At 41.7% G+C, this 26065-nt stretch overlaps 1 protein-coding gene across 2 annotated transcripts in view; it reads left to right on the top strand.

Moving 5' to 3' along the window:
• Positions 1–26065, top strand: part of ptprn2 (protein tyrosine phosphatase receptor type N2) — a 146367-nt gene that overhangs the window by 20425 nt on the left and 99877 nt on the right. The window contains exons 3-9 of one of the 2 annotated variants that reach the window (XM_005722780.1): positions 7481–7594; positions 13718–13959; positions 16568–17021; positions 17137–17433; positions 17695–17735; positions 18271–18695; positions 22727–22813. In XM_005722780.1, the coding sequence (XP_005722837.1) occupies positions 7481–7594; positions 13718–13959; positions 16568–17021; positions 17137–17433; positions 17695–17735; positions 18271–18695; positions 22727–22813 (1660 nt within the window). Of the gene's footprint in view, positions 1–7480; positions 7595–13717; positions 13975–16567; positions 17022–17136; positions 17434–17694; positions 17736–18270; positions 18696–22726; positions 22814–26065 lie in introns of both variants that reach the window. The other variant, XM_013915954.1, reaches the window with a different exon arrangement.

Genomic DNA, 26065 nt, shown 5'->3' with positions numbered 1-26065 from the left:
TGTCCTTGCAGGCATAATGATTAAATGCCTGTGCTTTGAGCCTGTTTGTTTGTCTGCACCTTTCAATTACTTTCTGCAGACTCATCCTGAAATCTGTATCACAAACAAGATGAAGGCAACGAGAGAAAGACGAGCACTTTCTCAGGCAGCAGAATTATATGCAAAACATGAACTACAGCTAACAGAACACAAAGTATCAAACTGACTATTAATATGCTAATAAGAGGAAGAGGATGAGAATGACCCGAGTTAACATTCAATTTTGAACTTTGTGTATGTCCTCAGATTTTTGTAAACATGATTACGAAGCCAGCGTGCATCATAGATAACTCGTGCATGATCTGATTACATTTTGAAAAAACCTTCCTGCATAGTTTTGCATACTGTTGAAGGAACACTGATTTGAAACTGATGCCAAAACTCCTTCACACTTGAAGCTACCAAGAACAAAATGATACCAAATAATTTAGCATGGAAAACAACTGAATTTACAGTTTACTTGTAACGAAGCTGATTTTTTTGCCTGTGAACAACGTCCTATAAGAGTGATACTGTACATGGGAACTATTGCATATTGACAGTAAACAATCTGATTAATGACAATAAACCACTAGTACTGTAAAGTCACAATATGTGGTCTTTTATCGCGGTAATAAATGGACTGGTAGTTTTTTCTACTCTGTTTGAGTACTCAAACTGCTTTCTTACTACAAGTCTAATTCACCAATTCACACATACATTCATGCAAGCTCTTTTTTCTAGTATTAAGTGCTTTTAATCTAACTTTGACTATGCATCAGGGACAACACCGGTTTCAATGTCTGGCCCAAGAATACTTTGACATGCTGGCTCGAGGAGCTAGAACACCCTACCTCCATATCCACAGCTGGCCCTCAAAAATGGACATCATGCTGTGACATAACACCTCTTGTTTAAGTAAAGAATGACTTTTAATGCTTTGATACACAGGTCAGGACACTTTATTGGGCCTGCGACTAATTGCTGTTGTCATTATTGATTACTGAGACATTTTCCAGCCCAGTGAGTCATCCAGTGGCTGGTTTTATCCAAGTAACAGATAAAATGCATCCTAATTGTTTTTGCTTTACTTTTCTGTCAGCTAACTAATCAATTAATCAACTGGTTTTTGCACTCTGTGGCAACACTACAAGGGTTCAAAATTAATAATTGTGGCTGCAGTAACCAAATACCTGGAGAACAGAGACGTATCATTAAAGATTTGTTCAACATTTTACAAAGATGAGACCATTGATGCCACTCATGCCTGCACTATAAATATCAAGCAACAACTAGCATCTATAGTTAGCTTACTTTAGCACAAAACTACACCTAAAATGCCACATAATTGGGTGGGTGTCTGTGATCTCATGCCTCCGGCAATGACCCTCGCAGAACTCCACACTGCTTAGAAGCAGAATCTGCAAAAGATCTTTTATTTTGAAAATCCACCACCAGTTTCTCTAGGGTGCTCCTGTTTTTGACTTCCTGCTCTCGTCATCAGTCCCATCTACGCTAACATGGCTTCCATAAAAAACAAAACAAAACATGACTTTATTTAATACAATGTTAAACTGATGGCTACTACTGCTTCAATCTTCGAGGCCATGAATACCCGAAATCTTTAAAGGGTTGGAAATACTAGTTGGCTGATTGTGTTGACTCTGCACTGAAGTGAAAAAAAAAAACTAGATAAAGTTATTTCTAGAAATGCTGAAACACTGTTCTGAGATGCGTGTGTGTGTGTGTGTGTGTGTGTGTGTGTGTGTGTGTGTGTGTGTGTGTGTGTGTGTGTGTGTGTTTTTAAAGGATTGGGATTATCTTCTATTGGGAGGGAGTGGGTAGACTTTGGAAGTTAGCACAAATTGGGAGACCTCCTCCTTGATTTCCATATTAACCCAGTTTCAGAGGAAATGGGGAAAAAGCAGAGAGTACAGAAAATAATATATTAAAAAAAAACTTTAATTACACGGCCTGCATTGGTAAAAGGAAGCAAAATAGAAAAAAAAACTGCTGACACCTTCACAATAAAATACCCCGAGGTAGACAAGAGTGTCTTAGTGTGGATACATAAGAACATGAAGACTCATGAAGAATGTAATGTAGATGATCATTTCTTTGGAGATTTGTCTGTTTGCATCAGCCGCAGCACAGCTTGTGAGTCTGTGTGCGAGAGCGTCATCATGGCAGAATATGATCCTCGAGGCACCTCGAGGCAGGAACATCTAAATATGTTTTTGAGTACTTTGGCAGGTGTTCGTGTGTTTGTTTTCATGTATGGAAGTGGACAGATTTGTGACCGGATACGCAAAATTTACCAGGCGTGTGAGTTCAAAATGAAGACCAAATTCAGCCCACGGGTACCGAGTACTCATCTTATCACGTAACAGTTTAGTAATAAACTGTGTACTCACAGGTTAGAGCGTCAGCATGTAGCCGGTGTGATCCCCATGCAAGATTGGCCTCTAGTCGTATTTTCATTTTAGCTTTTATTTATTTATTTTGCCGTGCTCACAGAATCCGTCTCCAACCGAAATGCAATTACTGCGCTGTGCTTGTTCACTGTAGGAAAATATATACAGGCAAAAAAGACTAATGTTAGATTAATGTTGTACCTAATATGCAAGTAATGAAACATTATTTAGTTGCCTCATCGGCACACTCAGTCTTGCTCTGTCATTCTCCATTGGACTCCTGATGAGCAGCATCTACTGCACAGACACATGATGTGTGGGAGTAACTAGGTCTGCCACATCAACTCTTCCTCAGGTCCCCGAAGGAGTAACCTGGTTTATTCTGGGCTGGGCCAACCGTTCTTCACTCGGCCTGTTGCCATGCAGGGTGGCTGAGGGCAGGGAAGGGTTTTCAGTGCTTATGAAAACACATTCTTATTTTTGCACTCAAAAGCATGAAAACAGCTCTTTACTAATCAATCTCTATTCATCACGAACATAAGACCCAAAATTTACCGCATCCATAGCAACATATTCACCCCCTTTTAAGCCAAACCTAAACCACTGGTGCAAATGATTGTCTAAACGTTTCAGCTACGCTTTCTTTGATCACACTGAGCTTTAGCATGACAATATTTTATAATTTAACATTAATTTGTCAGCTAAAATCACAATTAACTGCTTCCTTGCAGATTTTATTAACTGTAGCTAGCGAGAATGAGCTAATATGTGATGAGACTTTAATTTTTTTTTAATTGTTTGTAAAAATATGATATAATAAAAGACTACGACAGGTATCAGCATGCTCACTAGCTAATCTTCCCGTCTTCAAAGAGACCTTGGCGGGTTGAAAAGTCTGTTTGCTGTCAGTTGGTTATTTCTTGCTAAAATTCAAAAATTCCAGCTCAGTTTATTTCCCTCACTTGGTGCAAAAGATGAGGCTAAACCCATCTACTTGTTTAATACTGGAGACAATAAAACGTGAAAGCCATCCACTGAATACCCTAACTTATTTAAAAAGAAGTAAGATTTTGAACAAAGATGCTTCAGTATGAACTGTAGATTAGGTAGATCATTTAATATCCTTAAACATACCATCTGACTTCCTGCCGTCATGTCTCATTTTTAATGCAATGCTTCAAATCTTTACCCTCGTCTTCAGGGAATGCTTTTCTAGACGTTGTTCTAAAAGCATATGTGATTACCCGGGAAATGCATTTTAATTTGATGCAGCTCTCCAAAGTCTGTGGCTTACTGCTATCACAAGCTAGGCTAAAGTACAGCGGATAAGTGCTACATGTTTCCCTCGGGGCACACTATTAAACACTTAACCAACAGTGTGGTATCGATTGGCGGTTATCTTTCCTCCACTCGGGCCAATATTGTCTGAAACATCCAGACTTTATTTCAGATTTAAGCTATTTAGGTGATGCTTCTATTGATCAGCAACAAGTGCAACTGCAGCATAAACACCTTAAGTAACCACTACAAAATCCATCATATCAAAACAATACAAAAAAAAATCTGCAAGGACAGAGAAAGAGCGCCAGAGCTCAGGAGGCAAATCCAGGAATAATCATGTATGAAGTGCCGAGTAAAGTAACTGTAAGTATTAAAAGATGCTACAGCGGGTTTAACAAAAGACGCGAGCTCTTCAGGGGAAGGAAAAATGTAATAATAGAGATGATTTATGCCCCACAGCCATATTCAACAGGCGGTATGTTTTGATCTGAAAGTCTGATTTATCTTTATTCATTTCTGTATTTCCATGTGCATTACAGAGCATGCATAAATATAATTATCATTTCAAAGCCACAACTGCCACACAGGAAGCCCAGAATAACCTGTAAACACTTCATTAATCATATCCTGATCACTTTAGCTTTTGTTCCCATACATTGTTCCTTATTTGCAGACTACATCTGGCCGGACTCGGTGCGTTGATCTGAGTCTGTTTATTTTCATAACATGAGTTGCGGCGCTAATACACCTGTTCCAATAAATCTTAATTTGTCTCCTTGGTCCGTCTGCCTCATCTTCTGAATGTACAGTCTTTTGGAAATGCTTTGCTGACTGTCAGCTTTAGTGTTTCCTCATGTTATCCAAGAGCATTAGCTTTCACAGTTTAAATAGCTTTAGCAGCAGCCGGGCGTCTCTCTGTCTGTCACAGCGAGAGGAGAGACGTGCCTGGATTTAGAGCGCTTTACCTTTTTCAGCTGAAAATCTTCTTTATTCCTGCCAACGTGCTGCTTATCCAGTCACAGCTTCTCTTGAACATCACTGACTTATGGGATGATGCATTTGAGGGCTGATCAATTGATTGATTCTGTGACCTACTTTATGTATTATGGATTGGACTTGATTGAGCTTTAATTGTGCTGCAGTCTTGCCACTGCAAGACAGCACATACTGATGTATCGTCAGCTTAATGCTCCCTTAAGCCTCGCAGGAGATGATCAGAAAATCACTGCAAATAGACTTCAGCTGGACGGTTCGGACATTCATAGATCTGTTCCACTCCTATTCCACTCTGTTCCGACATATTTTAGGAAAATTATTTTGCCGTTTGACTGATTCCCACGTGTCAACCCTCTGCATACCAAACACATGCTGGGAACCGCCAGGCCTGGAATTAAAATGTTGTTTTTATCTGTCAAAAAAATAGAAGGAAAGAAAAATGTGTTTTCCTCCAAGCTGTCAGCTACAATAACCATTCCTGCTTGTTTTGATCTCCTCAATATTGTAAATATACTCACTAAAGTGACAGGATAGTGCTTTGTGATTCATTGTGCATGTGGCTCTGAATGGCTCGGCACCACCTCGATAGACCAGTCAACTGTTATATTTGCCAAACAAGGATTTCTTTGTTGTTAAACACCTGACTTCTATATTTAATGCACTAAATCACAGTGTGTGTGTGTGTTTTCATATCTGGTTGCCATCGGGAATGTCCCTGACAACAGAGAAGGAAGTAACATGTGCTATCACCATGGAAACCAGTGAAGGATGCAGAGCATCAAACATTGAACAGTTTTCCGTCACTTGTTATGTCACCAGCCTCCCTTTATTTCTTACATAATAGTCACTGATAGTGTAATAACTTAAAAAAATATATCACAAAACACTCTTATTTTGGGATCATATCAACTGCGACACCCGGAAAAAAAGAAGAAGAGGGATTGTTGGCAAAGAGGAAGGAGACAGTTGACGTTCTGTGATGCACACACGTCTGTGATGATCTGAGTCTGTAGGTGGGAAGTTTTCCTCTGCGCCGTTGGAGTTCTCGAAATAACTCCGGAGCGTTGCACCGTGCTGTCTATGCTAATTCACCTCCTCCCACAGGCTTATTCCTGTACAGAGCTGTCATTTAATGATTCACAGGGAAGGGGGGGGGGGGGGGAGCTGGAGAGGGACACACCCGCATCTCGTTAAAACTAAGAATTCAATTTAGAGCATCGTTAGACATCACATTATTATCTTTCACGCAGAATCACTGTAGCCAAAAGAAAACTGCTGTTTCCATTTGCAGCCATTTATATTTGGTGGTATGGCTGTGCTGTAGGACACACCCAATCACTATCCACTTGTATATGGAGAAAGACGGAGTTGGGAGAACCGACACAGAATACTAAACATCTGATTAAGCCAGAGAAGGCATGAAAAGAAGTGAAAAGGAGGTTATAGACTGGAGGTGGGTTGTAAAGTGGCTTGCAGTTATGCAGTAACTTCAGACAGGCCCATACAGCTCAAAATATTGAGCCTCATATAAGACTGGATTGCTAATTGGACATGTAGAACGGTATCAAGTAATTGCACCTGAGCATAACTTATTTACCTGAATTAACATTAAGCTTGATCTCCAAAAGAGATGTTTCACTCTTAATGCAGAGAGACATCCACTGATCATGGTCATTTCGGCTTTTAATGATTTCTTGTGATTTCTTCTGTTTCCTGCGTACAGTAGCTCAATATTTGTCTCGTCTGACCATATGTGTCCCAGTGTAGGTTATAGGAAATCCAAAATAAATTCAAATTTGTGCACCCAGTTCTTGTTTCTAAAGTCATTAAATGTACAATTATTCCACCCTGGAAAAAGAAAAAGCTAAGGAAACTTCTGACTACCGTCTGTGATTGAAAAATATATCATAAATCGTTTGATTTGCACTTGTCTGTTTTCAGAACCCTAGGCAGAAAGTTGCAGTATGTAATGGACATCAGTTTTTGCGTATTCTTTGTTTCCCGATGTGTCATTAAATATCACTCATAGCGTTGATGTTTGCTGTCATTGTCCGACATCTTGGGGCTAATTAATGGGAAGCTGTGGTGCATGGCCAAGTGCTGATTCACATCATTAAATCACAGCTAATCACAGCGGCATCCCTTACACATACTCTCACGTGGCAGCATAGATGATTGCACACATATGAGTGCACGCTCGTGGAGGAAGTAGCTCAGATTGAAACTGCAGGATTCATCTCCAGAGATCTTCTTAGACTTTCATTTAGTGAGTTTAGCAAACAAGACGCATGGATTTATCTTCCAAGCTGAGAGAAGGTGACAACACGGGTCATTTATATTCTAGGCCTTGCATCTACACACTCCCTCCTGACCCCCGGAGCCTCGGCATCTTTCAGAGGTCTACACCATCCATTGAATTATGGGGCTGATAGGGGCTCTGTGGCGTGGGTTGCCTAGCAACTTGTATTGAGTGAGGCAGGAGGCCTGCTGATAGGGAGATTACTGGGGTTCCCGATAAAGTCCTTCCTGCCATGAACGCCGGCTTATCGTGGTGCTGTCGGAGGAAAAAATGTCAGCTATTAGCTCCCCAAAAACAGGAAATCAGAGGTATGAGGCACGGCAGGTGCCTCACATAAATATAACATTTCACCTTTACATCATCAAAGCCACAAAAAAGGGGCTGTAAAATTGTGTGTGTGCGTTTGTTTCTCACTTTAAGCTGTAAAAAGAAAAAACACTCATGAACCTGTTTTCACCATTTTCCTCTGTAGATGGAGTGTTTGGAAGGTGCCAAGAACTGGCTGCTGCAGACCTGCACACGTATGATATTTCTTCGTCTGCTCTGCAACGTCTCAGGATCCTCCTCCAGAAACTGGCTCACAGAGGTACAAACAGCCTGTCCATCTTTGCCCAACTTTCTTTTTGTCTCTTCGGCATCAGTCGCAGCAAATGCCTGTCAACTGCCATGGTGCAACGCAAGCCAAATAAGCCAAGCTGTCTCTTTGGCTAGGCGCAGCGCACCACCAGAGAGCTAGAACAGGTCATTTGACTCATATCAGGCTATTGTTGTGCCCCCATCGCCTAACTCTGGCAGCCAATCAGACCAGCACGTATGCCGCTCAGACATTTAAAGCTAATTTTGTGGATGAAAGGCTGTGAGGTGTGCAGTGTAATCACTTCAGACAGTGTGTACTGCTCACTCACTGGCAGCTGGCAGTGATTTTTTTTATATATATATTTTTTCATGGCTATACATCTTCAGAGATATATTACATAAGAACTAACTATATGTGCATCTAATTTAGATGGAAATCAGTAGGAATTGCAAATATCTGTTTCTTGTTTCCTAACATGGAGACATGCCAGCATTCCTTTGGATTTTGTATAATCAGTGCATCTAATGTGGGAAAATTGATATTCATGTCTTATACTAGTTGTGGGGAACAAAGTCTTCTCTTGCTGATACAGTGTGAACGCCAGCGCTAATTAGGAAGCATGAATCAGAGGGGAAAAAATAGCTTAAATTCTGTGTACAATGGAAAATATGAAGCAAACGATAGTATTTCATTTCATGGGCCTGTGATTTAATAATTTAATAGCATGTTTCCTGGAAGCAAATATGTAATTTGGTACTCATTATAAGTATAAATGTAGACACAACATGTTCAGGCAGTACGTTCCTAATTAATTACATCCAATTAAATGCCTGAGCGTGTGCACAGCAGGTCAGATGAACATGCAAAAAGAGGAAACATGTCTACAATTCAGCATAGACGGGAACGTTCATTATAAACTCGTTAAAATGAATAGGTACCAAGAAAATACATGTTTGTAACTGCAGCTATGACCCACCAGGGGGCAGTAGACACCTTTAACACAGACCGTGACCGGCCGCTCAGCCCTCCAAGCGTAATTGGCTTTGCAGGCCACTCTGAGCTTAATATCTTTTAACAGGCGTAAACCAGTGTTGAAAATCATTAAGAGTAAGCAGCCGGCCAGAGAAAATCAAAAAAAGAAAGAAAAAAAAAGAGGGAGAAAATGGAGTGATGAATATTAAGCTAGGCGAGACCACACATTTATTCTAATTACTGCTTAGAAATAAACAAATGAGAGCGAGGTGGATGAGAAGAGATCCGGTGTGTAAATGGTTTTTTTTTCTGCTCTGTTTTAAGAGGTGTTTAACTCTTCAGATGGTTTTCATTATGAGACTTCTTCGGTGACCTTGTATTATAAGACTCCCGACACCACAAACATGACATCATCACTTTGAAACATGCTCGCCCATTCTGTCTCGGAGAATTACATCCACAGACACGAAGCATTATCTTCGGATGAGTCCACAATGCACTGTTAATGCTCGGTGGCACGTTATTCTTATCAGCTCAACAGCTATTGAAGTGTCATCTTTGAGACATCGGGGACCCTTTTTGAGGCTAGACGCGGTTATAGAGACCATTGTACTGTAACCCAAATTGAAGAGATGAAGGGGAGGGAAAAAAAACATCAATGGAATCGATTTACAATCCTCTTTATCTTGCAGGTAGAAATCACACAATCTCTGCTCAATGCACAACACCAATGTCATTCAGATCAATAGAAACTGACCCTTGTACAAAAGGGCTTGGGTTGTCTGGATGTGCCCCCATTGGCAGAGCACATTGTCTGGTATTAAATTTTCACCACAATACCTCTTGAATGCAAGACGCTGTCATCCAGCTGCAAATGACTTTTATATTACACGTCATCTAAAGCTTAGTTAGTATTCACCATGCACAGCTGCAGTCTTCCTACACATTTCATATAGCTAGACTGCTGTCAAACAGCTTTGGGATCATTACGGCTCTGCTAAATATGTGTGCTGCTGTAGCCTTGGATTGTGTGACTATACACACAGGAGCTAATTCAGTTACTGCAGTGATTTGAATTTGATGTTCAATATATTCAAATGATGAAGTATTTAATTGACCGTTCTCTAAAGCCCTCACTGGAACAGCAATTTTCCAATCACAGCAGTGCTTTCCCTACTTTGTGGAGGGCAGTGGGTTCTCCTGTGTTTTTTGTGTCATGTTATATTCTGTCCTCTCCTCTGGTCTCTGTTTCACCGGGTGATGGGAGTGGCTAACAAAGCAGATGAACTGAAGGTAAGGTCACAGAGAGAGTGCAATGAAGTTCTCCCAGGAGAAGTTAAGAGAAATAAATTAGCAAAATTAGGTGCATCGGACAACTTCTAGAACTCAACCCATAAACTTGACCACTATCTCTTTTGTGGTCGTCTGCTTTTGATGCCTGATTTATGCCACTGCAGATGTGTCCTGTCGTTTACAAAGGTATTTGTCTGCGGAGAGTCTACAGGGAGGAGTTTTCAACCACTGCAGACAGATAGGCAGTCCAAAACTGCCCATCTATCTGCCCACGCGCTACCATCACTGGACCATAATTTCCCCATTAACCGCTACACTGCTCGCAGTGCTTCTGCCCTCGCCACATATACTGCTTTTGTAATCCACATCTCCTCTGTAACAGCAATGCTGAAATTTTAGTTATATTTTGGAAAGGAGGAAGACGTTGTAGAGAGCCAAATCTGGGCAGTAGAGCAGATGGTGGGTGATGACTGTGTTGCTGTGGCCAGAAAAACTCATGCCTTTTAACTATGCTGTGAGCGGGCGCACAAATGCGTCGAAGTTCAGGTCGTTTGTACTCAGATGTTTTGAGATGTCCACATTGCCAGTGTAATGTTGGGGGAATCCATTTAATCTGGGAAAAACAACAAGCAATCTCCTGGTTGTGCTCCTTACCTGATGCTCATTCTTCATGACTTCTGTTTGCTTTCTGTCCCAAGGCCCAGCTATCATCACCTACGATAATCCGTGGCATAAAACATGGGTTAGTTTAACATAAAAGTTGATACAAGTTTGTAGGCCATGGTATTATGAATACGTGCACATGTGCAAGTGAGGCCAAAACTGGACCAAGGAGCTAGCTAAAGAACAAAGGAGGAGTTCTCCAAGGAGCACAGGACCTTGAAGGGCGGAGAAGGTTTTTGCTTTGTTATTAAAGGTGCTGTTACAAAAATTTGGACTGCAACTCATACCTGGGTCTTTTAAACAATCTCTGCCTCAGTCTACCGAAATTCCTGAAGATGCTAGAAGCTCAGTGTCGATAGCGAGCTACTAGCCCTGGCTAGAGCGAGTGTAGCTCTACGTTTACCTCATTCATTTACAGACATAGCAACCGTAGCTATGGAGGAGGAGGGACTTAGCAAGCAGTTGTGCTCCTAGAAGGTGAGTACAGTTCATACTAGGTCCAGATCAGTTTTTATGCTTTCGAGCGCCACAAGTTAAACATCAGAAAGAATTATGTCAGAATGCAAGACTGGTAACATAAAGTTGATGGAGCATATCAAACTGCAGTAACCTAAAGTTGATTGATTTCGTGACCCTCTGTAGAGCAGCACATAGTCTCATACAGACAAGTCAAATAAGATGATGCACTGTGACAGTTGCATTAGTTCTATTGACAGGAATCATCGGTCAGGGAGACTCAGTGACCATAAACTGACATTGTGTCCCTCCAGCGGTACGGAAACAACAGGTTACTCGTGGTCCTGCTTCGGATCCTGCGCAAACCTGCTTTCCTTGACAAACAAGCAACTAAAACTGCTGTTGTTGTTCACCATGTTCCACTCTGTCTGTTCCTTCACAGCCTAGCTAGATAGCAGCGGGGAGAAAAGATACACTTACAGGCTAATGTGCTGCATGAAAACTGGAGTTGTTATAAGGAAAACACGGGGGATCTACTCAATCATTCAGTGTGACTCTGGCTACTTTCTGCTGCAGGCTTTGACTCAGAGCAAATTATTTGCTCCAGTTTAACTACACGTCTTTGCACTCTTGTACTGTAGATGTTCTATGCACCATATAAACATATATTAGCATTTAACTGGGACGAGAATAGCTAAATCTAGGTGGGGCTGGAGCTTTTACGCTTTCATTAAATTTTATTTATTGAGGTGTGAGAGTACTGAGTTCTGAGTACTAACATGAACCCCACAGCAAATGCAGCAGTATGTTACAAATGGCACTCATACAGCATGTGCATTCATATAACAGAGCCTACATTGATTTAATGCACTTGTCAAATTCAGATTGACACATTTCACATTTCGACTAATTAAACAGAACTTGCTGCTAAGTAATTCAAGCTCTTTTCCATGAATGCCTTTAAATCAGTTAGTGCAAAGAAGTGAAGGAAAGGGAAAAATCTGCATTTCAAAAAAAGAAAAAACACCACATGAAACAACAAGTCATGTAGACAGGATCCCATCTAATAGGCTTTGAATATTTAGGAGCCCCCCACACACTCCCTCTCCCTCTGTCACACAGAAAACAGACAGGAGGCCAACAGAAATATCTTGCTTGTTTGAAAGCTGTTGCACTAATGGCAAGGCGTTAATTAACTGAGGCATTTGCCTGAGACGGGATGCTATCCTTAACAGGCGAAAAGCGGCAGCACTTGATGATGGAACCTGCTCTTTCTCTGGACTTACAGATGAATTTGCATGACATTTAGCTCCTCAGTGCCAGGATAATCAGCGGAGAGGTTGATTGAGAGGAGCCCAACCGTAAAGGCCCCACCACTTTTCTCCCTGACTTTTTTTCTTTTATAAAATGGCTCATTTTGATTCTGTAATTTGCGCTGGCATACTTTTTTCCTCAAGTGGGGCCCATCGCACGCAGACAAAACATTGGTATGTATGGAAATGAACGCATTCCCCAGGAGACAGAGGGGATAGAGGTGTCACAGTCGATGAAGCCGGCCTCATCCTGTTGCGGCGCCATTGCGCATTTACCACTTGAACCTATTTAACCGGCTACAGTAAACTGCAGGTGCCATATGGATCCTTTAGGGCTGAAGCCAGGCCCGATCCTCCCATTGCCCGCTGATGATGGCATAAATGATGATCACCACTGTAATATATAGCAAGTATACACCACACTGCGTAAGCCACGGGTAGTTAACTGTCATTGTTGTACGGATGGATGGCTGAGCTGCGTTCCAGAACAGTGACAACATACGCTGCTTTGTGCTCCATTCACTGCTGCCAAGAATGACTAGAGGCATCTGTAGCTACTCTGCATTGCTCAGATCCTCATCTGGTGCTTATGAATATCTATGAGAATATCCAGCGTGTATGGGTGAGAAACCCGGCTAATGAAGACATTCTGCAGTGTTGAAACGCTCATTCCTTCACAGATTTCTACTTCACAGTCTGTTTCCTTATTAAACCCAAGAGCAGCATTGGGTTCTTTAGGTAGAAACCTCTTTAGAGTCTGGTAAAAAAAAAAGTTAGCTGTGTGGCAGCAATTAATTGATTCTCATTGTAAAACACTCTTACTCTGCAATCGCCGTGTCGTCTGTGTGTTCTTGTTTTTAAAATATAATATGGTTGGTGTTTCGTTGCTCTCCGCCAGTGGAATCCTGTGTCTCTTGGCTCATTGGGAATGGGGCCATGTTTTGGGTATCTTTTTTGCTTGGGTAGCTCCATCTGGTCTTGGCACCACTGTGCTTTGCCCCTGCCCAGGAGTTCTGCATCCCAACTATGTGTTGGCAATTAGCAAGGATGTTGGCACGGCGTCAGGCCACTGTGTGACATTCTCCCCGGGCTTGTTGATGGGCTGTGCTGTGCGCGCATATGTGTGTGTGCGTGTCCGTACATGTATGTGCAGACATGTGTCCCTACATGTGTGCACGTGTAGTCATGTCTTCAGTTTAGCTTGTCATAATTTTGGACTTCCTCTGTTCTTTCATCCTTTATCCTTGCTGTTTTGTACCATAATGTTTACTCTGCAATGCTGAGAGAACTACAGTATAACACTTTCTCTGAAGTCTTGTACAGTTGAATAGTTCTCCGTGCTGAACAGCAGAACAGTGTAAGCAACAATATAATAAAACTATCATATTTTAATATTACCGGTACTTCTTTTTCGTTTTTCTTTTTTTTTCTACAGGTTTGACATGGCAGGATGACATCACTCAGCAGGTCATCTCCAGAGAGCTCTCCAAATTGAAAAACATCCCCCTCCACCATCAAGCCACCCCTCCAAGCCTCCTGACCACCTACAGCAGCTCCAGAGACAGGAAACTGAGGCCTAGACAAGATGAGTTGACTAGAAACCTTCATAAGTACCTGACGGGACTGGGCTTCCTGCCGCGGGCTGAAATAGATGGACAACCTGGAGTCCAACATGAGGTGGCCAATGTTCAAGTGAGAATCCAGCACTGAGTAAATGTGTAGGAGCCGCTGGGCATCTAAGTGAAATGAACAGTAACAAACACATTAAAATGACCCAAAAAAGCAGAAGGGCTGAAAAAAGGCTTGTGGTAGGATAATGTTAAAGTTAATTGTAACATTTTGCAGAACCTTACATGACAGGTTGATAACGTATGGTGGGAAAGGCATTTAAGAAGCCACTGGATCTAAATGATTGAAAAATGATGAAGAAGGAAGTGTCAGGACTAAAGGTCAGGTTGTCTGCCATTTAATGTGTTTCAATCTAGTCCTTCAACTTTATGGCAGGGACATACTAAACTGAAATATGCTTTAATGGCTCATGTAAAAGTAGGTGCAACATTAAGGTTAGGATTTAGGAATCCATATCGTCCAAGTAAACATAAAGCGTCACATATTCTTGGCTAAATTATAGAAGGGCCTCTTCCCACTTCTTTTGACAAAGTGTCAGTATTCTCCTTCTGCTGGGGTCGCCCTCTTGTCTTTACTTTGCCTTTGTTTCTTGCTTTCTGTCTTCGCTTCCTCTCCCACTGAGCTGGGAGCCTTTTTATACAAAGATCTTCCATCACCTCTTTACATTATTCAGTCCTTATATTTCGGGTGGAACCCGGGCTTTGTGTGAAATGTGCTCTGCATCCTTCATAGCCGAGCTGCTTCCTGCTGCTGTGTCAGTGCAGCCATAATGCAAAGTTGAAGAGTTCAGGACCTTCCTTATTGATGAAATGAGCTCCTTTGTTGTGTGGTGTGATGGAAAAAGGCAAACATGGTTAGCATGAATGGCAGAGCAGCCCCCATCTTGCTGTGCTAATGCCATTATAACCTCTCAGTACGGCGGGGTTGGAAAGACTGACATTTTCTCTATATACATTTGAAGGACGGAAAATGGCAAGGGAGATAGCTAGTATTAGTGCAAAAGCAACATGGATAATGATGCTGTTCAGTGGAATGGATATACTGTATGCTGAATTGAAGCGTGGGCTCTTATGATTCACACGAGAGGAATTATTTTTCTTCCTCTCTTAGAGCACAATCGCACATTTTGGTGCCAATATTAATAACAGCTACAATACCAAATGGTTAAAATGCCTCTAAACGTCTTTGTATCATTTTAATGTAAATACATTATTCATCATGTGTCAAATATATACTCATATGACGAACTTTTAAATCAGATGACTCAGTTTTCTCTCTCTCTTTAGATAAGGCATTGCTGCTACCTCTCAGATAGAGGGGGTATATTTTTTAAAGTTTGTTGTGTGCTGTGGAAATGCATGAAATTACTCTTTGAGTGACACTATCTCATCTATGATTTCCATAATGCAATTTCCAAGAGCAGTTGTCTTTGATCTGGATTCCACATTCATATCCTGTTCCGTCTCATCGAGCTAAGGTTGCTTCTCTTTTTATACTGAAGCCTGTCACAACAATGCTGACCCAGTACAACCCATTTCAATGTTGTCACAAAGAAAAAAATACTAGGTTATACTTATCATATGACTGATATGTCGCAACAAACTCTACAGCCATGCTAGCAGTTTCACAAGCTTGTATTTAAGCATGCTAACAGTGATAGCATAGTGACATGGCTTCAAATCATCATACTCTATACATTAAGGGCTAAAGCTAATAATACTTTTAGCAAGATGAAAAGATTTATAATTCTTTATGTCTAAGCACTATTTTAACACCCAGTGTGTAGGTTAGCTAGTACGAAGATAATGCTAGTTAAGCTAACTAGCATTAAAAAGACACTTTTCTAATTACATACAGCCCTACAGAAATATTGCTTAAAGCTTGTTATTATCCATCTTTAACCTTAAAAAGCTACATGGTCTTAGCTTTAGCTTAACTTCGAGAAATATATAACCCTACAGCCGACATTTGGAAGTTATAGTTTGTCTGCTGCAGGCTATCCAGTTTTGTCTCCTTAAAGTTTTTCAGTTTGAAAAACTTTTTCAGCTTGTACAATAAATAATTCTGGATAATTTACCCTGTTAGCGCCTCTCAGCACAAGGATGCTTTTAGGTATTTGACACAGCTGACAAAGAGGCACCTTCACATAAGGCGTAAATTATTTTCCCTTCTACTATGGGGTGGCTGTGGCTCAGGAGGTAGACTTTAAGTTTTTTGTTTTTTTGAACAAAATGTTTTGCACAAAATGGATGGATGAATGTTAAGGAATGACAGCTATTTTTACACACAGTCCCACAATTTTATGTGCTAAAAATTCAGTTGAGAAGCAGTTTCACAGCGAGGAACAGAGGCAAAACTACAAAAATAGTGTCTTTGCCTAACCAATTATAGACCCAATAGTACATATCCATTCATTGTTGCTTGCATGTAGGGTTTGGGTGCAATGTTAATAGCACCCAAACCCTATGCCTAAGCCTACTCTTAGATGGACCAGGGTGGATCTGGTGGATGATATTACTTAGAGGTTAGTTTTCTTCACTCTGTCATAGTTACAACTTACTAACAGGCCGATCCATTATAGCTAGCTTGGTGAAAATGTGTGACATATTGACAATTGTCTAAATGTGGTATACTGAGTATATTGTGTTGTGTGTAGAAAGAAGACATCAAATCTGATGACCGTTCAGAGCCCAGCCAGCCAAAGCCCAAGCAGGGCTGGAAGGAGACCACAATCTATAGTCTTCAGAAAGGAGCCGGCCAGCCTCCAATCACCAAAGTCGTTACACAGAGTGGAGAGGGCAGGCATCCCAAGCTCAATAAAGCTTACTCCAACCAGAACCCAGGAAAGAGCACGCTGCTTTCCAGCCATATGGAACGGCTTCTTTCCGGGGCACCAGGCACTCAGCAGGGCAGTCCAGGTGGCGAGGCGATGTGGCCCAAAGGAAAGCTCCACTACCTCAGCTACGTGCGACCAGCTTTAAACGACCACACAGAGCCACAGACTCAGGTTGCTTTTGGCTCCAAAGCCCAAAAGCCTAATCTAGACCAACTGCTATTCAAGGCTGACTCGAACCGACTCACCGCAAAACAGCCTCTTAGGGCCATGGATGGTACGATCAATTATAGTTGCTTTTTTCTCCTCTACATTTTCAGGAAAATTTAGCATTTTGGTGCTTTTTTTAATGCATTGATAAATGCTCAATCAACCCTTCTTTTCTTGTCCAGAGCGATTCATCCAGAATCTGGTAAACCAACTGGGGAGGCACAGCATCAACATGGATGCTTTGATGGGCAAAGATTTGGACCAGCTGGCTGAAGTCATCACAGGAGCTCTGCGGGAGGTGGATGTGGAGCGCCCTGCGCTTGAAGCTCAGCCAGGACCAGGAGCCACTGACTCCAGGGGGAACATGGAGGGTAACAGGGAGCCCCAGGCAGCAATGCATTTGAATCAGGACCAGGACCTGAAATCAGATAAAGAGCAGGATCTAAACCAGAAAAACACACTGAGAATGAAACAGCAAGGTCCGTATGTCTACTGGTGAAAGAGAGAATAAAAGCTTGCAGCATTCATGGTAGTGATGAGCATATAAATGTAAGACAGAATAAGACATTGTAAGCTGAAGATGCTTTAGTAAGGCTTTGTTTATGTAATTTCTGTTCAAAGTGCTGCCAGAGGTATTTTTGAGTCTTTCATTTTGAGTCATAACTGTTTTTCCTTGCTAAATACAAAAGAGTACTTCAGTTTTCACACAATCTGCTCACATATATTGTGTTTGTTTCCAGGCCAGAAAATAGACGGCGCAGACAAAGAGCCCGTTGACAAGGTGAATGTAAAATTAATCTGCCCAACCAACAAATTGGTTTCTCAGGGAGTGAGACATGTCCAAACTTGCATTTTATTTTCTTTTGAACACTTTTCAAATGGGGATGATTTGAAAGTTGTGCAGACTACCATTTACTTTGGCATTATTAGAACTTGAAAGCAAATTTGCAGCTGCAGAAACGTAGAAAATTCCTTGATTGTTGTCTGACCCCAGCGTTTTCGCTGGATGGAACGTTTTGAAATCAGAATTATTTTGCACAATGTAACAAAACTCTTGTTTAACAATGGTAAATGAGTAAATCTACTAAGCAGCCTTTAAAATTGGTAAAATAAAAAGATGTTATTAGACCTTGGACTGGCAGTTACACTGAGAAACGCTGGTGAATGCAGAACAAATTCATATCTTTTCAGTTGCTGATAACAGACTTTCTTTTGATTAATTCTCTTTTGTAAGGAGACAAAAGTAATGTGTAGGTAGACCTAAAAGGAAAATGTCTCCACTATTCTAAAGAGAATTCATTCTTGATTCACAACAGCATACCGCCTTCTTCTCCAAGCTGCTGGACTACCTCAACATGGAGCCCTTTGGTAACGCTCCAGAGGTCAACAGTGGGCAACCAGCCCCACTCCAGAAAATGGTAGGACTGGAGAACGTGCATAGCCGCACAACGCAAGACCAAGTTCCCGTCCCCCACCGCTGGGAGGAGAAGACCATGACAGCACCTGCGAAGGAAGGGTCCACTTTGCGGCTGACCGGTGGGGCAGAGGACCCTGATGTTCAGGTCGATTCTGACATTGACAAGTGGATGCAGAGGATTCAAGGCCCAGAAGGAAGGAAGCAGCTGGAGGAGCCACAGAAGAAGGACATGAAAGTCAAAACCCAGCTGGTCCACGTGGGAGTGAAGGAGTTTTCCAGCAGAGGGAAGGACAGACACTTTGGCTACATCATCACCGGCACAGAGTAAGTATGATTCAAACATATGATCCAAACTAAACCCTAAGCCTTCTGAAGATCACAGTAATGCTGTTGACCAGAAAAACCTGTTTGTCTAAATTAGGATTCATGGATGAGGGGCTCCATGTTTTACTGAGCCAGATGCCCTGATAAGAGCCACCAGGTCACTGAACACCTTAAATGTGATTATTTAGACAGATAGTTGAGTTTATATTGTTAAAGCAAATGTAATTTCCTTAACAACATGACTGCGGCCTTATCTTATCAACTTCCTATTCATATTATTAGTTGCTCAGTTACATATCACTAAATTAAGCTTGCTTGATACAGAGATGCTGCTTGGGAGCCAGATATCACCCTAATGACTAATAACTGAATCTGCTTTTGCAACAAAGTGCACATTTTTTATGTCTTGATGCATGCTCAATCATCCAGGTAAGGAAATCCCAAAAAGTTTCTCCCACTTTTTGGAACAATTTTAATATCTTTCTAAATTTTAGGTTGGAATAGTTGACATCTCTAAAACAAAGAGAACCAAACTAGTGCTGTTTTCTTGAATGGGATGTTAAGTGTAAGACAGGAGCTTTTTAAATCCTGCTGTGATGGACTGCAAATGCTGAGAAAATCTTTTCTGCGTAAGTCATTTAAGCATAAACTAAAGAGAAGTGGGCCAAGAACGAAGCCCAGTGGGATTCCTGTTTTAGATAAATGATCATCATTCACACACACTGATCATGGTTGTGAAACCCACACATGTGGAAAAGTCCATTTGATGCTTCTAAACATAAATAATGATATAAATAATAACAATTAAGATTGTATAGAAAATGAAGGATTCTTATCTAGAAAACTTGTAGGCTGGATGTGACTGATGAAATTTGAGTGCACGGATAACTTTTACTTTACAGTAATATGAAATTCAATAGTTTTTAGTACCACCTTTAGCAGTGCTCGCTTTCACCGTGGAGGAATTTTCGCCACTCTTCTTTACAGAGCTTTCTTAAAAACCCAGCACAGCAATTAAATCAGGCTGAGGGTTGCAGTTTGGACCATTGTAACACCTTCATTCTTCTCTTTTTTTAGCCATTCTGTTGTAGATTTGCTGCTGTGCTTGGGCTGAGGTTTAATTGTGGATCAGATGGCCTCACATTTGACTCAAGAATATTTTGTTATACAAAGTTCATGGTCAACTCACTCACTAAGAGGTGCCCAGCTGCTGTGGCTGCAAAACAAGCCCAAATCAATACCCTTCAGCCACCGGTTGACATCTGATATGCTGTGTTTGGTTTCGTCAAACATGGTGCTGTGTATTACAGTCAAACATTTCCACTGTGGGTCTGTCCAGAGGACATTGTTCCAGAAGATGCAACTTTTCAAACTTAAGCCATGCTGCCATGTTCTTTTTAGATGATTTCTCTTGGTATCCCTTCCAAACAGGCTATACTTGTTCAGTCTTTATTAATTGTTCAGTTTTAATTCTTTTCTTTCTAATGTTAGGGTAAGCACCAGTGCCTCATGCTACTCCACATTACTATATATATAATCTGACTAGCCATAAAAAAAAACTAGAAGCCTTTATTAGAATTTAAATTAAATTCTAATGCATGATGTGTTTTGTATTTTGTGGTGTTTTTATACCAACCTAGAGACAAATGTCATGGGATGAGACACTGGATGTTTGCATCTCCACAAGAATAAATTGCAGTATAGGATTGAAAACATTGAGCTGTAGTATGTAAAGGGATGACATGATTGTCCCTGACAATGCAGTGCAATGCAGACCCATACATTTCAGAAATACTTTGTATGTCAGTACAGCCATCATCAATAACATTTGTGTTTAACATCAGCAACAGCACGAGTCCCTGTCTTATTCCTCATTGGGCTCTTATAATTATAACTTTATAGCTGCCTCCATTTACTGGTGATACAGTGACGCACTTCTTTCAAGACAGACTTGTTTAACAGATCTTGATACTCAGCAAATGTCTTCTTTGTTAGCTTACCTTAAACTGCATGCATCCTCTATCAAAACCACCCACATGTGAACTTCTCTATGCTACAGGATACTGTAGTTTGAAATCCTTTTTGTGTGTTGTACCTGATTAGAAAAGCAGGGCTGATAGATCCCTCAGTGTGTAGGTATTACTGTGTTGTATTACAGCTTTAATGATGATACTTTGTCAGCAAAGGCAGCCAAGTTCTCTCTCCTTCTCTCTTACCTCTCAAGCTCAGCAAAGATAAGTTCCTATCGACTCTGTCTTCGCCCCTGGCCCTTTCTCAAATCCCTTTATAGCGTTATCAAGTCCAGTGTCAGAGGGTTGTCCTTCACCTGTTCAACACACGTACTCTCATAAAGGTCCACTGGGTACAGTCTTTGTCACCTTATTGCCACACAAATAGGAGTAGCAGATTAAGACGTCAACACACAATTTAGTAGGTGAGTGTGTGCCAGGGGAAAGAAACAGGTCACCTTCTGAGTGAAATGTCTGCCCCTCCTCCTTCTTGTCTATCCTCAGCCCACCTAGTGCATGCCTATAGTTGGCCTGTACAGGTGTCTGTGCTTTTGCTGCAGACCTCATGATTGCACAGTTGTTATCCCCGGCTTCTTTGCACCCTGCAGTGACGCTACGCAAACCTGCTTATCTGACAGCTCCTGACATTGTGGCGGTGGTAGTGGGGGGTTTGGGGAATAGCAAGAGGATGGGATGGTGAATGTGGAGGGGGAAATGGAAAGGTATGGATAGAAGAGAAGGAGACAGAGAGAAACCCAAGGGGAAAAGTGCTAGCATCAACAACCAAGTCACTCCTGTTGCTAGAATTACCACAGAGGGATGCAGACGTGTCTGGAATTGCTTGGTTGAATCTTTAACTTTCAAAACCCCTCGGAAAAGTGTAGGGAAAAAAAAAAAGAAAGAACCTCCCACTCTCTCAAAGGTGGAGTGAATCAGCCGCTCATGCACGGCACACTGTTCTGCTGAAGAAAAGCTTCTGTAATGTGGTGTCAAATGCAGGCTAAACAAAATATGTCAGCATAATTCTGACTAGAGTATGTCCAAAGGAAATTTTTTTTTTTTTACTTCAAGATGATGCCGAGTATCTTAAAAAAAACACAAAAAAAACACATAAGGGATATTGCACTCAATATCCAGTGCAGCATGAAATTGTTTCCCAGTTTATTTCACATTTCTCTGCAATGAGGTGGTAACAAAATTTGAACGATGTCTCATTATGATCCATGACTTTTTTTCTTTGGTCCTGCATGTCACCTTGCAGTTACTCGGCAGTCTCGGTGATTCCAGGTTAAGCTGTCAACAATAAAGTGGCTTTCTGAGTGGGTCTGTGTGGATGCCCTCCTCATTTCTTCATACGACGCGCTGGCCAGCAGATTGCCTTTGTTTGGTCTATTTCCTTGCCGATTTACTCTCCCAGTGAGAGAGCAGCCGTGGACTGAGCTGAGATGAGGCATGGCTTTATCAGACCACCATTACACTTCACCTCCATTCCATTTGCACCTTATTATTCTCATCTCACCGTGAGGGCGCGTGCGTGCCCGGCTGTTTGTGTTCTCTGTGTTATCGTGTTTTACTTTTGAGTGTGCGTGCGCGTCGGTGAGAGAACGCCAATGTAGGCGAAGAAGAAGAAGAAAGATGAGAGAAGGAAAGGGAGAGAAAGGAGCGTCCATATGATACAGCCATTACACCTCATGCAGGTTCCATTTGCACCTTATTGTTTGTCTCATTGCTGGAAAAAAGCAGGTGATTTACCAAGCCTGAAGAGGCAGCTGATCCCTTTTCCCTCGGCACGGTGTTTTGTGTGTTTGTTTGTGTTTGTATGTGTCTGCAAATGCGTGCAGCACATCCATTCAGACGAGCGTAGCATTCGCTTGTGTGCAATGACCCAATTGTGGGTATGAATTGTGACAGTATCTCCCTAAAAAAAATTGCATTTTAATGGCTAAACGGTTGTACGTTGTATGGGTGTGAACCTAAAAATTTGACGCCTCTCCGTGTATGTGTGTGTGTGTTTACCCCCAGCTCCCTCACCACTGACCAGGGCACGGACCTGATGGAGCATCTGACCCAGAGATTGAGCCTCCACGCTGCAGACCTCACCCAGCTCTCGTATGTACAGACACAAAAAACATCCCACATTGTTGCAAATAATGATTTACCGTGCCGTTTACAAACCATACATCGAACAGAGGATAATTGGCCTCATTTGAAATGTTTTGTTTTGTGCCTTTGAGGATGAGGAAGCCGAATGAAGGTTGTCCAGTTGCTCTGAGCATTGTGAAAATGCTCTGCTACACTGCCACAAACTGTAGGCGTTTGTTGTTTTTTTGACCTTTCGGAGTGTTTGACTTCTCGCGGGGAGCGAAATCAGGCCTAATTACCTCCAGACACATACTGATGTCTCCATTGTATTCAAAACACTGCCTAGCCGCTATTGTCACTGTGCGCCTTGTCAAAAAAAGAGAGCAGTCAAGCCATCAAACGATTTTTCGTTAGAAGCAAAGAGAGGAAGCGAACGAAAGGGAAGCAAGCAGTGAATAGAGAGCTGGAAAACGAGAAAGTAGTCAGCAGGAGGCGGTTAATATATTAATGAGCAGGCGAACTGTCCTTGAACCCAGGCTGTTTTGTGCTTGTACCATGGTTCTGCTGTACACTTGGTGTCAGACCATGTAGGAGGCAGAGGAGACATGTTCGCCGAAGATCTGACAAGCCTTTCAAGACACTCCTGCAGGAGGAGTAAAATCTGGGTGGTTCAGTAACACTCGCAGCATATGAACACCAAAGCCGGTGCAGTGCAGCGTGAGGCTGCACTGAAACTGTAGATACAGAGTATTCGGGCTCAGATAATAGTTCCTGAGAGGGTGAAACTATCAGAGCGTTCTGTATCTACTGTTAAGCATCGAAAATGCGCACAGGGGCCTTAAAATAAATGTAGCCAAGGAGGCGTTCTGATCTCGATCTTTAAATCCAACCTTTGGGTTTAGGAGGACGAGGAGGACGTAGCATAGTGCCGGCGCTGATTTCGTTCATTTTGTTATTATACCTGTCATTTCATATCACTCAGAATCAACTCCTGACACTCAAACCCAATTAGAGGGTATTATTGCTGTGGGCTATTATTCGTTTAGAAAGGGGTGAAAGACCTGAGTGAAAGTTGACTACAGGATAGTACAGCACAGGTACCTGCATTTAAAGTGCTACTTAAGGTGCAATTATTATGCTTTTCTTTATTTCCTGTCATATCTATACCATTACAATAGGAAGTAATCACATTATATGTAGCCACATGCTTTCAGGATGGTCTAAACACCCAATTTTACACAGTTCTACCTTCATCTTGTCACAGAGATGATTAATAATGCTTAATATGGTTATCTCTGGCAGTGAGCGCAGACGTACCTGCTGGTCAGATCTTTGGTTTGTGAGGGGCAGCCAATGAGAAGGAGCCAAAACAGTTTGTTTCAAACAGTCACTAAGCTGACTGCACCAATTAAGGCTCAGTATAAAAATGAATACACATGATTATAAACTGTGATTCATGCACAGCTACTCTAGTAGAGTCCAGGAATAGAAATATGGAGTTGAATATGAGCACCACAAAATGTAGTATGAATTAGGATTACACTGAGTTTAATCTGTTTACAGAATTTAAAGAAGTATACAATATTTACAATATATAATGTTTACAAAAGTTCAACTTACAAAGGGAATAAAAACCTTCTTTGGTTAATTTGAAGACAAACTATCAGATTGGTTGCTGTGGTTTGATTTAAACGTAACGTAACAACAGGCATAGACATGAGTTCATAAAACTCAAGTTTTCACTATATTTGAACAAGCAGTGAATTTTTTCTTACGTCACAATAGTGAAGTGGGGGTGGGGGGTTCATACAAAGATGTACAAATGACGATGTGTCCTCTTCTTTGGAGTCATAATGATAACACAGAGAAATAATACACATGTTTTTAGAATCAGTGGGAATAAACCACACATACCTTTGTCCCCAGTGTCCTTTGAAAATCAATATCCCCACGAATGTTGCCACAGATGCTTGAAAAACCATCATCATTGTTTTTTACACTATAAAACTTACCCAGCAGTATTTCTCTGCATGTACGTGAGTTCATTGCAACTAATAACTAATTCATAATATTCATAAAAGAGAATTAAATGTTATATGGTTCAGCATTTCTGTGAGTGTACAGTATCAATGGTGCCTGCTCATTATTATAGTCATTTAGCCAGTGTGAAAACCACACAGTTGCTTGAAATAAAGCTTTCCGAAACACATCACGTCATTCTGATATGGAAGAAAGAATACAGCAAATTTCCTCTTTGTCTGACTTGTTTATCTGCGTCCTTTTTTTCCCCTTTTTACAAAGTAATGAAAGCGCATTCATGTAGAAATAGCCGAGGCGAAGGACATGATGCAAGCTTATTGTGCCTTGTGCTGTGCGGCCTCGACAGGTGAGTGTTTGAAAGCCTCTGTCTGAATATGAGTCGGCTGGAGTACAAGAGCTGGGTCGGAGCACGCCGCCCTGCTTCGGGGGGTCTCTCTTTCACACTCGTTCTGATGAGCTCTGATGGTAAGAGAGGAGGAGGAGAGATACTCAAATACGACAACAGGCAGGCAGAAAAGACTTTCAGACCGAGAGCATGAGAAGAGGAGGCCTGGGCGCCGTTAAGATTTTGAGATGCCGAACACAATTATGTTTGAGCTTGTTCCTACGATAATCAGCATAAAATATTCCCCTTTTGAAAGAGACTTGAAATAGCTGGATGATGATGGGCAGGGGATGAAATGTTCCTTTTTCAGATGACGTAAGGGTTTTACTCTTTAGAAACACTAGGGGGAGTGGGACACACACTCACTGGTCCATCCTCACACACGGTCTGTGCAAGAACACACACACACAAACACATCCTGCCAATATCCCGCCAAGCGCTCTGCACGTACATACTCCTCGTGTCCCACCAGCAGAGCTAATATGAAGTCCAAGCTCACACATCCGATAACACAGGAGGCAGTGCGAAGTCCTCTAGATAACTTATCTATCTTAACTTCATCTCCCAACTGTGGCAGTCTCCCCCCGCCTCCCAGTATATTTAAATAGGGTTTGTGCGGTTTGAAAAAAAAAGGGAAAAAGAAATCACGTCAGTTCAATTTGAGATGCATTGAGATCTCAGGCAGAACAGCCTCGGCCAAGGAGGACGAAGGCAGGGGTAAAGATTGTGGAAACATTGACATTTACGAGAGCAAACAGAGGCCAGGTGAAGGCGTTAGAGAAGGACATATTTCCTTCAGACCTCTGTGTGTGTGTGTGTGTGTGTGTGTGTGTGTGTGTGTGTGTGTGTGTGTG

This window comes from Pundamilia nyererei, unplaced genomic scaffold (assembly GCF_000239375.1).
Source record: "Pundamilia nyererei isolate P.nyererei 1_Seehausen unplaced genomic scaffold, PunNye1.0 scaffold00007, whole genome shotgun sequence".
NCBI classification, from domain to species: Eukaryota; Metazoa; Chordata; class Actinopteri; order Cichliformes; family Cichlidae; genus Pundamilia; species Pundamilia nyererei.
Note: the sequence above shows the minus strand (reverse complement) of the source record. Positions and strands in the feature narration are given on the sequence as shown.